Below are 13,764 nucleotides of genomic sequence, written 5' to 3' on the forward strand. Positions count from 1 at the left end.
AGAGACAGAGAGAATGAGAATACGTTTTTGACTTAAAAAAAAAGGCCATTGAAGGAGAGATGGTTCAGAATACTAGTTCCTGGGAACTCAGTGCCTTCTTCTGACCTCCATGAACACCAGGCAAAACACTCATATATGTAAAATAAATATGTCTAAAAAGTTTTAAAACACAGACAAAAAAGTTATCCTTAATTCTAAAATTTTGGCAAATGGTTTTTATTTACAGCATTTTTTCATGGCTGGAAACACAGTCATTTTATTTATCTTAAATTTGTTAATATAGTCAAACAAAACGGGGTGTTTTATTATACTATGTGTTGATAGATTCAATTTGCTAATGTTTTATTGAGGAGTTTTACAACTATGTACAAAAACACTTCCTTTTTCTTTCTTTTTTTTCTGACATTGTTGTCTGGGTTGGCACAGACAGTCTTGGTGTCAAAATAAAATAGAAAGTGGATCATATTTATATCCTTGAAAATGTTATGCAAAGTAGATTTATTTCATCTTTAAATTTTGTTGGAATTCACCCACGTTTATTACTATGAACCCAGAAATTATCACTATTGCTTTGAACAGCTTTTAAACTATTATTATCTTTAATTGCTTGAAATCTAATAAAAATTTCCATTCTTTCATGGTTATTGATTGTATCTTTCAAAGAATTGTCAGGTGTGTCTAGTTTTCACATGAAACCACTATTAATAACAAAACCACTGTTAAATAACCAACATCTTATAAAGTACATTTGAGAACATATTTGACATTATTGATAGGAAATATATAAATATAACATACAACAAAATAAGGAGGCAATGAGTAGTTTAAAAGGGCCAAATTTGAAAGGATATTTCTTCAAAGACAATGAAAAAGCATATCATGTGCTCAATATTTGTAACTATCAGGGAAATCAAATGAAAATGACAAAGAACCCAAAGTCTTCACATTCATTGATGACTATTATCCTTTCCTAAGAGTGCGACTTTAAAATTACATATTCACCCTGGATCAACTTGTGTCATTTAATAAAGAAATATATTTAGGAAATACATATACTCATATAACAAAATCTAATTTAAAAATGACTGTTGAATTTTGAAGGCCGCAAAGAGAGGCATATGGAACAATTTGGAGGAAGGAAACGAAATGAGAAAATGATATAATTATAATTTCACAAATACAATAAATAATAAATAAACTTTACTTTCTTATATATCTAGTAATTTCATATGTACATCCTCAAAGGTATTGGAAGAAGAAACTTGAACAAGTATTTGCAAGGCAATAGGCATGTCAATATTATTCATAATAATACAAACATGGAACTTAGTCAATTTTCACTGTACATATGAGTGGATAAGCAAAAAATGACATGTTCTATTAGGAGAATGCTGTTTGTCCTAAAATGGAGTGACAGCATAGTAAATACAAAATGAATAAAACTTGAAATTTTGTGCTAGAGAAATAATATGACACAAAAATACAAATGCACTGTTCCATTCATAGGATATAGTTAAAATAGTAAATTAATTGATATAGAATCATAGTCACTAGAATTTTAGCAGACAGGAGAAGGTGAAATTGATGGTCAATGGCAAAGCAGCACTTGGAAATGAAAAAAAAAAAAGCTGTGAAGGTTGATTTTTACTCACTTTTCATAATAATATAAATTCTTTTAGTGCCACTGAACTGTAAATTAAAAATGGATGACATTATAAATTTTATGTAATGATATCTTTACTATGCTAGAAAAAGGTGTAGTACTCTCCAACTCAGGTCTCAGTACAAAATTTTCGCTGAAGAAATGATATATCACTTGAGGAAAGGAGGGAACTAGAATGATGGGAGGAAAAAAAGGACAGAAGCACCCCAATTGTAGGTAAGGCTTTGCATTCATTTTTATTTTAATTCAGCTGTGGGGGCCCACACTTACCCCTACACAGCATTTCTTGGATACAGCCAAGGCTCTTCTGTCCTCCTTTGGAAGGCTACCTAGACTGATAGGGTACAGTCATTTTGATTTTTGAATGGAGCTTTAAGGGATCTATGGTTCCCTTTGTCATAACATTCCTTCTTCCTCATTCTAGCAAGAAAGTGAGCAGAAAAATAATTAAGCACTCATTGTACTATGTGTCCTTCTAGCCCTGTCACTAAACAATTATGTTTATAATGACAGATAAGACCTCAAGGGACACTTAATTAGCCATCATTTACCACTTGGGTGAGAACATTCTCTGCTGAATTCCTGGGGAGCCACCACACATCTCCTAACCTATGTTAATAGTGTCATGATGCCCTGTTTCAGAACAGGGTCCTGATCAACATCTCATCTCCAACATAAAAGCTATCCAGTACAGAAATAGACGGCAGAATTTGAAAGAGAGTGCAATGAGAGTACATGGAAGAGATGGCAAGATAAAAAAAATTATATTTCAATTTCAGAATATCAAAATATATTTTCAAATCCCATCATAAACTATACTGTGTACATTGCTTTATTCTACCTTTAAAGTTTGTCTGCTGTGGTATCATAGATTCTGACAGAATATACACAAAGGACTATCAGGTGTTTCTGAGACTGTTGACTGTGGAAAAAACTATCTTGAAAATAGATTTATGAGAAAATATGTGGAGGAATTTTAGGTTTATGGTGAAAAGATTCCCACCTCCAGATCCTCTTGACTTAGCCTACAGAGAGGAAGAAGATAGGTATCTCAACCATCCCCACCCGAAAAGTTTTCTCTGTCAAGTGTACCTGCTGGGAGTCACATGGACATGTTTTTCCTACAAGCAGGATCAGTTGCTGCACCTTCATGCCTCTCCCATTTGTAAACTCTCTTTTATTGAATGCTTACTAGTATGATGATGTTGGGTGGCATTTCCCCTAATTTCCTACTAGGCTTCATTTTAAGTAATCTCTCTCTCTCTCTCTCTGTGTGTGTGTGTGTGTGTGTGTGTGTGTGTGTGTGTGTAAAGAGGTAGAAAGAATAGAAGAACCAGAGGAGATGATGAGGACACATGAAATCAAAGCCTTCAAAAATCGATAATATCAATATCAATGCACATATGAACTTACGGAGACTGGGACAATATACAAAGATACTGCACAGTCTGGACCAGGTCCCCTGTGTATATATTATGACTTTCAGTTTAGTGTTTTTTAAAGGATTCCTGAGTGTGTGACCAAGTGGTTCACTGGTTCTTATGCCTTTTCTCAAACGATTTTCTTTCTGTTTACTTGCTTTATCCAATTCCAATATGTTAGGATTTCTTTTATCTTATTTTATTATCCTTTAGAAGACTGTTTGGCTTGTAAAGGGAGACAGAAAGGGATATGGATGGGAGGGAAGGTAGGGAAGGATATGTAAGGAGGTGAAGGAGGGAAAAACAGAATATACTATTTAAAATAAGAAATTTATTTTCAAGGAAAGAGAAAACAATTCAAAAGAATTTGTGTGTGTGTGTGTGTAAAATAAAATTAAAACACGTCATTCTCTAGCCTCCATACAGCCACTACAGTGGTGAACTCACTGAAACTATAGTTGACTGCACACAGTCCAGCCATCAGTCAGCCATCAGTCAGTCCAGAGCAGAGGATGAGTTCATGGAGCCTCCGCTCTATTTCTGGTTTTTTTTTTTTTTGGTTTTTTCGAGACAGGGTTTTTCTCTATAGTCCTGGCTGTCCTGGAACTCACTTTGTAGACCAGGCTGGCCTCGAACTCAGAAATCTGCCTGCCTCTGCCTCCCGAGTGCTGGGATTAAAGGCGTGCGCCACCATGCCTGGCTTCCGCTCTATTTCTGAAGTGCAGGTGATTTGGGCAAAGGAGAAGTACTGTCTTCAGTTGTTTACCCACTGCTGAACCCACAAGACTCCTCTGCAAACCTTTAAAGCCATGACCCTCAGATGATTCAGACTGTTTTCAAGAGTTCACAGAATGAAATAGTCATGGATATGAAAATGAGATCAGGGCAAGGAAGGGAGGAGAGAAGAGCTGGGGAGAAAGTGGTTACTATGATTGCTTACATGTGTGGTACTGCTAAAAGCTTAATTCATGAAAGATTTTAAGGGTAAATAGCCATAAATGAAGACAGTCCATGTCAATCTCAGGTCTTAAGTACACACATACACACACACACAACACACACACACACACACACACACACACACACACACACACACACACACAGGTCTCAAGTACACACACACACAAATACATACACACACACAGGGTCCAAGTACACACACACAAACACACACACAGGTCTCAAGTAGACACTACACACACACACACACACACACACACACACACTCACATATACATGTATGAATATGTCCACATAATAAAAAACCACTAAGGTAAGTTACTTCATTGAAGCATCCATGTCTTTAGTTATGCTTTACTCATTCCCAAGTTCTTATTTTTAATAAACTCCAACTCTGGCTTAAAAAACAATTAAAAAATAATCTCGTGGAGAGGGCTGGAGAAATGTCACAGTGAATTAAGTACTTGTAGCATAAGTATGAAGATCTGAGTTGGCATCCCCTGCTTTCATGTAAAAACCTAGCTTGGCAGTGAATGCCTGAAATAGCAGAACTTGAAGGCAGAGATAAAATGATCAGGGGGTCCTATGGTCCAAGGAGTCTAGCTAAGTGGTCTGTTCTAGACTCAGCAAGCAACTCTGCCTCATGCAATAGAGAGGAGAATGACTGAGAAATAGACCTTGAGGTGATCTCTTCCATGACGCAAGTGTGTGTATGTGTGTATCATCCATCCATCCATCTATCCATCCATCCATCCATCCATCCATGCATCCATCCATCCAATCCATCCATCCATCCATCCATACATGCATGCATGCATTCAATAAACAAGCAAACCCTGCAGAATCAAGCCTTGTGGGGAAAATGTACTAGAATCAACATCACTCTGTGTTTCTTTGAGATAGAAGACCTTGGATGTAGATTAGCACTTAATTCTGAGGTGGGATATTCTTAGGAATTCCTTTCTACTTGCCCCTGGAAGCACTGCATGTGTGGTTGCTCTGTCACATATGTCAGAGACTGCAGAAGAGAGGTTCAGTTTTCTCACTTATGAATATCTGAATGATTAGTAGCCTAACAATCCCTGAAAAAAGTGAGCTTGAGCTGACCACCAGTCTGGCACCATGCAGGCCCTGTCGGTTTTCCAGTATTGGGAGCAAACCTGAGACTAGAAGTGCCTCCCCTGAATCTGAGGGTCCTGAGTAGGCGTGAGGCTGAGACAGATGACCCTTGCCTTGGGGCACTCTGGTGGGCCAGTAGAGGAGCAAGCAGATCACCACCAGTTCTGCACAACCCAGGCCTGCGGATGGGTAGACCAGGTCCCAAATGACCCCTGTCTGATGCCACAATTCGGGAGCAAGATATAGCACTCCTGGCCACTCCCTAGACAACACCAGACACTAGGACCTCGGGTGCTTCTCAGAGGATCAAGTAAGTGGTGGAGAAATGGAAGAGAAATAGAAGGATGTGGCCATAATGAAGAGAGGCAGAACTGGAGACATGAAAATGGTGAGGAATGGTTTGATATGAGTGCCAGCAATTCCACCTGGGACCATGGTGGGGTCCTGGGCCAGTGCTTCCACTGAGAACCACACCTCAGTCTGTACCCTGAAGCAGTAGGGGTCTGTTACCACCAAAGTCCAGATGGATGTCCCTGATCTGTGCTGTCACTGAGGGAAATACTGATGTCTGAGGCATTTGCAGAACAGGCCCAAGCCCTCACCTGGGCATTCTAGAAGAGCTGACCCTGGTTGTAGAAGAGCAGAAGAACTAACCCCTAGCCAGCTACAGTACTCGAATGGCTGTGCACATTGCTGAAGTTGTAGGTGAGACAGGCCTCAAGGATAGACAGGAGTGAAAGCAGGCCCTACCAATTGTCTCCCATGCAGTGGCATGGATGAAGGAGAGATACACTCCTTCCTCCTTACCCTGTCCCTCAGCAGCTGCATCATTCAGTAGAGCCGGCCCTGCACCTCAACTGTGCAGCACAGTAGAGCTGGCCCTTGATGTGAGGATTGTGGGTGAGCTGGCCCCCAGGGTATGAGTGTGGGAGAGTCAGCCCTCCTCCTGTTCCTAGTTCCTTGGCACCTATGGCCCCGAGGTCATGAGTGGTAGAACTGGCCTTAGCCCTCACTGGCTGCAACACTCCAGCTGGCTGCAACAGCCAGCTCAGATACCTCTCAAGCCCAGATCCAGGGCTTTGAGGTGGCCTACCTCAACAACTACTACATCACTGAACTTCTGAAGTGCACAAAGTAGCTAGTCCTACAGATCCAAAACTAGAAGATCTCCATGACACAAGGCTACAACAGGATATCCAAGAGTCCAAATGAGGTCCCATATCAACAGACTAGCAGAAATCAGAGGACTCATATGAGACCAACAAGTCATTGCAATTAATATTTGCAAGCAAAGTTGCCTGGACAAAAGTGTATACTGTGGAACACATTGATACACTCTGGCTTCCAAACGGAGATTTATTTTAATATGTTGGAGAGAGGTTGCAAGTCTGGAATGTGGGTCTGTGGGGAAGGGGAGATGAGTGGGATTGCATTGCATGATGTGAAATTCACAAAGAACCAAGAAAAGGTTTCAGAAATGTTTTAATTATCCCTGAGGATAGATTATCTTCAAATTAAATGAAAGCAAGGAATTGAGAAAAACATATGTTATGCCCAGAAAATGTATCGAATCACATTGGAAAGAAGAAAACCTAAAAAAAAATATTAAATGAATCCCATGGACTTAAATGTTAGTAACATTTTACTTAATCAAAGATGACAAAATAATGTGATGTTAAGAAGACAACATTATAAAACATTTGCTTGTTACATTGATATTTGAATAAATTTTAAAATTCTACATTTTAATATATAAGCAATATGAAAGAGATGAATGTAATTAATTCTCCATTCTTGTTTTGAGTCTTTCAAAAGCTTTGTTAACAAATCATATGCCAGAATTTTGTATGTGGCTTTTGTTTAAATTTCTTCTTGAACTTGATAATCTTTTAACACATAAATGTAATCAACACAAATGTTAATTTTCCAGATAAATTTTAGTGCTCTGTATCTCTAAAATATAGTTCAGTATCATCTTGACATGTGAGAACTGTTAACAAAATTCTGTAGCTTTTTAAACACAGTTTTATTTAGTTGATCTGAAATCCAGTATAATTTCAAACTTAAAGCAATATAGACACACTATTGCTTCTGTTTTTCTTATTAGATTTTTAAATGCAGAAAGGTTTATTCATAAAAACACTGCATAAATGATTTTTTTCAATAAACTTTTATGTCATTTAAATGCAGTGATGTTGACATATCAGGATTGACAGGAACAAACTAAATTTTATACACTTTTTCTAAGTTTTAGCAATGTAGTGTATTAACTTTTCAATACATTAACAAAAATAGCATACTAATTAATAGGTTTATATGTTTTTTTCACACTACATCTTGAGCAAACTACACTTTTCTATTTATGGTAATCGTATTTCAACTATAAACAGCTCCATGCATAATGCATTTGTTACACAATATTATGGCAAATGTGTAAAGTTCAGTAGAAAAAAATCAGAATATCAAACTGAGTCAGGTATACCACGAAGGAACTAGTGGTCAAAGAAAAAATATCTAAAGAAGTAATAGTCAGACTTGTGGCTGGACTCCTAACTGTCTTTCCAAGTTCATATTGGTCTCAAGCTGATGGTTCCATGGCAGGCAGTTGAAATCTTTGAGCAGGCTAGTTCAAGGATGCAAGTCTATGTAATCACACTCCTGATGGCTGTGTGGGGACTCAGAGCTCTCTCTCTCCTCTCTGGCCTCATGAGTTGAAAGGAACTCCCTCTGTCAAAACTCCTAATCATATGCGGTCTCGCCAAAGTTCCAAAGGAGTGGAGTCAAACAACCTTAGTGAGATGTCTAAAACAAAGAAACAAAGTTCTCTTCCCTTCCAGTCTGTTATACCAGGCATTTTGCACCAGGCCAGATGGTAGACATCAAACAGATGTGAGAGCATGCCTCCAAGATGGTAATATTGAATCCCTGAATCCTGCTGACGAGATCCAACATCATAAAGTCCGTTTTGCATTGAAGAGAATATGTATTAAGAGCAGGGAAGATGAAGCTTGGGGTCTAAGTGTGTAAAACATCTTCCTAGTGGCTTTAACAACTGAAAAACCAGAGAAATATTCAGTCTATGAGTGATTTGAGGCAGAAACTTGTCTTTTCATTCTTGCTGTCTACAATAATATCCCAAAATAATCCTCACTCAATCAATATGAAATAAAAATTGAACCATTTAATGGTAGTAGTTACAGATATTTTTTTGTCACTGTTAAATCCAGGTGGTTTCCTTTAAACAACTGAAAACAGCTGAAAGATAGAAGCTTAAAACAACTTATGCAATAAAAAGTGTTGGTTTCAATAGCCACCTGTCTCCAAAATCACATCCAGGTAAAGTTCTATTGTCACAACTGGCACTAAGTACGCACACAGGTAAATCTCAGTGAGGACAGGGTGTTGTTAGTATTTTATAACAAAACTTTCCCATATCCTCTACTTAAAATTTTAGTTGGTAAGATGAAATGCTATCCACAGCAATAGCTGAGAGACACATAGGTACTCTCAAAGTTCTCTATCTTCTTGTAAATTATTCTCTATAGAAATCTGTTACATACCTATACTTCTTAACTGTATTTTCCTACAACATAAGAACCTTTTATATTCTGACTATGGGATTAAGAAAAAAGTTAACACTTAAAGGAAACATATCAGGTTGAAATTGTGTTCGACTGCATAATTTAATCAGAGTAAGTGATCCAATTCATATCACTCCTTTCTGCCTCCTGTAGCATTAATCTCAATTGTGTCTTCACATCTTCAACCTTCTGTCTATCTAAACTGCCTTGAAAATACCTCCTCCCATAGCAATGGACAGGGATGGGATAAATCACATATTTAAGCTCCTTCAATGGTGTTAATAGCTCCAGAATTCTCATGAGCATTCCCATGGTAATTGGATTTGAAGAAAAGCGAAACACTCGAAGTTGAGAACAGCTGGTCAGGGCTGGGATAAGAACAGAGATTGTAGAATCTGTTAAAAAGCAATGATTAATTTCCAGATGCTGCAAGGTGGTAGAAACATTCTGCAGGAGATAATAGAATGGCTCACAATCTTCCCAATATATTGGATTGTTGCTGATATTCAGCAACTTTAAATGATTGGCTTGAGGGCACTCAGAGAGGAACTTGAAGTCACTGTAAGAAAGTCCACAGAATGGCAGATACAAGAATTCCAAAGCAGCAGAGAGTACTCTGTAGGGAGGAAACACAAAAGTTATTCTGAAAAATGAGGACCAGGTGAGGAGAACAATATTCATGAACCTAGAACAAACTGTTTTAAGCTTATAGTGTATTAGCACGTAATGATGTGATCTTTCACACACTTAATAGACTTGTGAGTCTGTAAAAGACAATTTAACACTCTCACTTGTAATATTTTAACCTTTACAAGGTGTAAAATATGTTGTTATAGGGTCCTGTGAAGACTTAGTGAAAACATTATCTACTTTGTAATTACAGCACGATAAATTGTGGAACTAGTTCGCCTGCTTGGAACAGATAGGACAGAAGGAGCAACCAACTGGAAGCTCCCTTTCGCCAGTCCATAAATGGCAGCCTCCACCTTCACAGTCTGAACCTTGGAGATAGCAGATTAGGAAAATCATCTGACATCAGCCTATGGGTATATGGCTAGAGTACATGCACCAGTGCCACAACATAAAGTCTTGCTTTCAGTTCCTCCTCTCTTGACTGCTAGAGAAGGACTGCATGCATATTTTCTCCTTTATATTTCTGGATTGAGCACAGTGCCTGTCCATGCTTAGGTGGCTAAGGTTTTTGAAAGCCTGTTTTTCTCTTCAAGTATAGAAAGATGGCCTTTCCTGGTTGTTTTTAAACTCCCAGCATTACCCATGCTGAGGTAGGAGACATGGTTATGGAAAGCTGAAGAGTATCTAAGAATTCTTTCTCTTATCGTAAAAACTGGATGTTAATTGAAACCCAGTATCTATCCCAAGCCCTTACCTCAGGACATTTTCAAGATGATCTGTGAGGCAGAATGAAGACAAGCTGAGCTCCTTCAGGTGATCCATACGAGTCAATTGGGTGATAAAATTTCTAAACGTTCTCCCATTCAAAGATCTACAAGCGATTTCAGACAGGCTAAGTTTGTCCAGTTGTACTACACGAGATAATAGGTTGGTGACTTCAGTAAGAGGAGATCCATCAATTGCCAGGTGATGAACACATTTCAGATCCAGATGGCTTAATGCATGTCTGCATTCACACAAATTATTAATTTGCAAATCTCTGCAGCACAGATGCAGAGAGCCTAGGCTCTGCTCTACTTTATTCAGAAGCAAAGCAAAAAACTCCCTTTCCCTCAAAGTACCATCAAGGGAAATGTCCACTATTAATTCCATAGGGAACTTAGAGGGCTGAGCCTCAGACTTGGAACTTGAAAGACCCTCCTGGCCTTCAATTTTGAAGATAGAGTGCTCAGAGTGAGCACAAGAATGAAAGCAAATTGTCGATTTAGTAGTGATCTCAGGACATACGGTCTTGCAGCCAGCATCCTGCCTTAAATCTAGGATCCTCAGCTTAGGGCTCCTGTAGGTTAAAAAGAAAAAAGAACAAAACAAAACAAAGCAAAAACAAAACAGACAAAAAACAGAGGATCTGAGGGGTGGCAAACATCAATATAACCAAGCAGGAACAATAGTAGTATAATGTCGTGACAAAATAATATTTTCCTCTATCATTTCATATACAACGTACCAGCACAACATTCCTATGCAAATACTTTATCCTTTCCTATTTTCTATAGCATCTAATGCTCACAAATCTTGCTCACCTGTTTCTTTGCAATGTCTCCATTTTGTACAGCTATCAATAGTAGCCTCGCTCACCTCTATTACACAATTAAAACCCTACGTAAGACATCAGAGTTTCTAAGGTAATCTTAACTGACAGATGCATTTTCAGCAGTTGCTATTACTAACTGTGGACGATAGAACAGCATAACTAACTGCTGTGCTCTTGTAACAGGCTCCTTTATAAGGTTTTGCTATCTTACCATGTGTGAAATACACACATTCTTACTGAAGTGCTGAGTTCTTGGAAGAAACATCTGAAGACCCCTTTGTGTACTTAATGTTCTCATGTGGAGACAGAAAAGGGCCAAAGCTTTACATTGCTCTCAGGGTCTCAGAAATCCCATCCATGGAGGCAGCAGTGAGCAGAACAAAACTGACCTTGGGATTTCCTAAATTTCATGGATTACTGTGGGTTCACAAAAATCAAATCACTGTATTCTTGGTCTACACTTCAGTTTTTATTTGTATTTCTCTTCCATGTGCATTGGAGTTTATCCTGTATGTGGGTATCAGATCCTGTAGAACTGAAGTTACAGTTTTGAGCTGCATTATGGGTCCTGGAAATTGGACTTCTCTGTAATAAGAGCTATTGCTCTTAAGTGCTAAACTATCTCTGTAGCTCTTCGTCTACACTTTTTACATAGACTTACTGCCAATAACTCCTTCCCATGAAAAGTAAAGAACACTGGTTTTTCCATTTTTCTTCGCAAATCCTCAGCAATCTTAATATTCATATCTTTGTTTAATGCAAATAATAGCATACTTCAAACCCACCAATAGTTCCCTCAATCACTTACATGCCATATTCAACACTATAAGACAGTTGTGTTAAGGTGACCTCCCGTGCTGGACTAAACGTCCTGTAAACTTTTCACTATTTGCATAAACTACATCTGAGAGGATAGCAGATAGAGGCATATTCTTCTGTGTCTTACTATCTCTCTATTATACCAGGTCTTACCTAGTAGCTGAGTTCAGGGCAGGGAGGAATTGAAGACTCTCAACCAAGGCTTCCAGGAGTTCACACTGGGGTTCCTGCACACTTAGTGCCCCAATGTGGAGACAGGCAAAGGGCCAAGCCTTCACAATTGCTGTCAGTATATTCTTGTGTCTACCCGTGAAGGCAGCAGTGAACAAAGGGACAAAAAGCTCCCCTGGGATCTCCTCCAGGGCTTGGATTGCTGCATGCTCATTACTCATTAAACTCTGTGTAGCAAGATCCAATAGTGTGGGTGGGTCCTTGGTGTCCATCTTAAGGAACCTACATTTTCAGTGAGAAACATTTAGAAAACATGACAAATATCCACAGTATTTTCTTTGCAACCATTGTTAGCAACATAGATAACTATCTGTATAATATATAGGCAATAAAACATCTACTTCTAGAGACGTCTACTTGTAGGGCATAGAAATTGGTTTGTGAGTATATTAAGGTCTATTTGTCCATGAATATACATACAACCCTTATTCATATGTATGTATACATAAATATGTGTGTGTGTGTAATAAAATGCCAATAGAAATGATCACTAGGTTATCAGAAGACAATTTTGTTCACTTTGTTACCTGACTTCTGATAGTTTATCTCAAAAGTACACAAGCCATCACAAAAGTCGTTGATGGGAAAATCCAGACAAAAGTGATGCCATCATTACCTTGCAAATAGAAAATACTAAAACATTAAGTTACCTGTGATTCTGAGAAAGCAAAATGAAACACATAATCAAAATATTCACCACTTTTCCCTTTGATACCAAAACAACGAACTTACTGTAAAGAGTTGTCCAGAGACCTCCACAGAGCTCTTTGACATACACCCAACTTGTGCTGAAACACATACCATGCAAACACACAAACTGTTTTTTAAAAATAAATCAGTATCATAGGAACATATAAAACTGAAATGTCACGTTAAGAAAAGCCCTTAAGTTTTCATTAACTTCTCTCACACAGACTGTCTCCTGCTGGGTAGGATAAGAACACACTAAGATGAAACCCCCAACACTAAACACGGTGCCCCTCCTTCCAAACTCAACTCTTAAAAACACATGCATGATCTTCATCCCCGTGCATGGAGAGCCTCTGGGGAGAGGGAGAACCTGCCACCCCTACAGGTATAAAAACTATGAATACATAGCAGAGATTCATGGGACACATACACACACATCAGACAAACACGCACACACACACACACACACACATACACACACACACACACACACACACACACACACAGAGAGAGAGAGAGAGAGAGAGAGAGAGAGAGAGAGAGAGAGAGAGAGAGAGAGAGCATAATGAAAGCCCCTAAAAGGAACTGTGTTAAACAACTGATCTATGAGTGGTCAGGGATCAGCACGAATGCAAAAGTTAATAAAGATGAGATAAACCACTGTAAATCTTCAGTTGGAACACTCCAACCTAGAAATAAGCATCTCTATGTGATAGACCCTTTAGAAAATATTTTGCCCATTGTATTTTATTCTTTTCTTTCTGCTATCCATTTATAATGTCTAAAATGTACATTTTTTTTTCAAATTTATTTATTTTTAATTTGTTTTCTACACCCCATATTACATTCCCTGCCACTCATCCACTCTCTGACTGCCCTACATCACATACATCCACCCCACTCCACCACTTCTCCACGTGGATGCCCCTACCCCTACCCCACCTGACCTCTAAATTCCCTGGGGCCTCCAGGCTCTTGAGGGTTAGGTGCATCATCTCTGAATGGACACAAAACCAGAAGTCCTCTACTCTATGAGTGTTGGGGGCCTCATAT

At 38.6% G+C, this 13,764-nt stretch overlaps 1 protein-coding gene and 1 pseudogene across 1 annotated transcript; one reads left to right on the plus strand and one right to left on the minus strand.

The window, feature by feature from the left end:
- Positions 1-5,010: 5,010 nt before the first annotated feature.
- LOC147004543 (small nucleolar RNA SNORA17) lies at positions 5,011-5,124 on the plus strand (annotated as a pseudogene).
- Positions 5,125-8,784: 3,660 nt separating this feature from the next.
- Positions 8,785-12,236, minus strand: LOC147004544 (melanoma antigen preferentially expressed in tumors-like). The gene is made up of 3 exons (XM_085837583.1): positions 11,944-12,236; positions 10,132-10,716; positions 8,785-9,360 (listed from the first exon to the last, which is right to left on the minus strand). Exons 1-3 carry the CDS (start codon positions 12,231-12,233, stop codon positions 8,847-8,849), a joined length of 1,389 nt encoding a protein of 462 aa, XP_085693709.1. The 5' UTR covers positions 12,234-12,236; the 3' UTR covers positions 8,785-8,846.
- Between the last annotated feature and the right edge of the window lie 1,528 nt (positions 12,237-13,764).

The sequence above is a fragment of the Mus caroli genome, unplaced genomic scaffold, assembly GCF_978045245.1.
Source record: "Mus caroli unplaced genomic scaffold, Mus_caroli_1 scaffold_5, whole genome shotgun sequence".
In the NCBI taxonomy this organism is placed as follows: domain Eukaryota; kingdom Metazoa; phylum Chordata; class Mammalia; order Rodentia; family Muridae; genus Mus; species Mus caroli.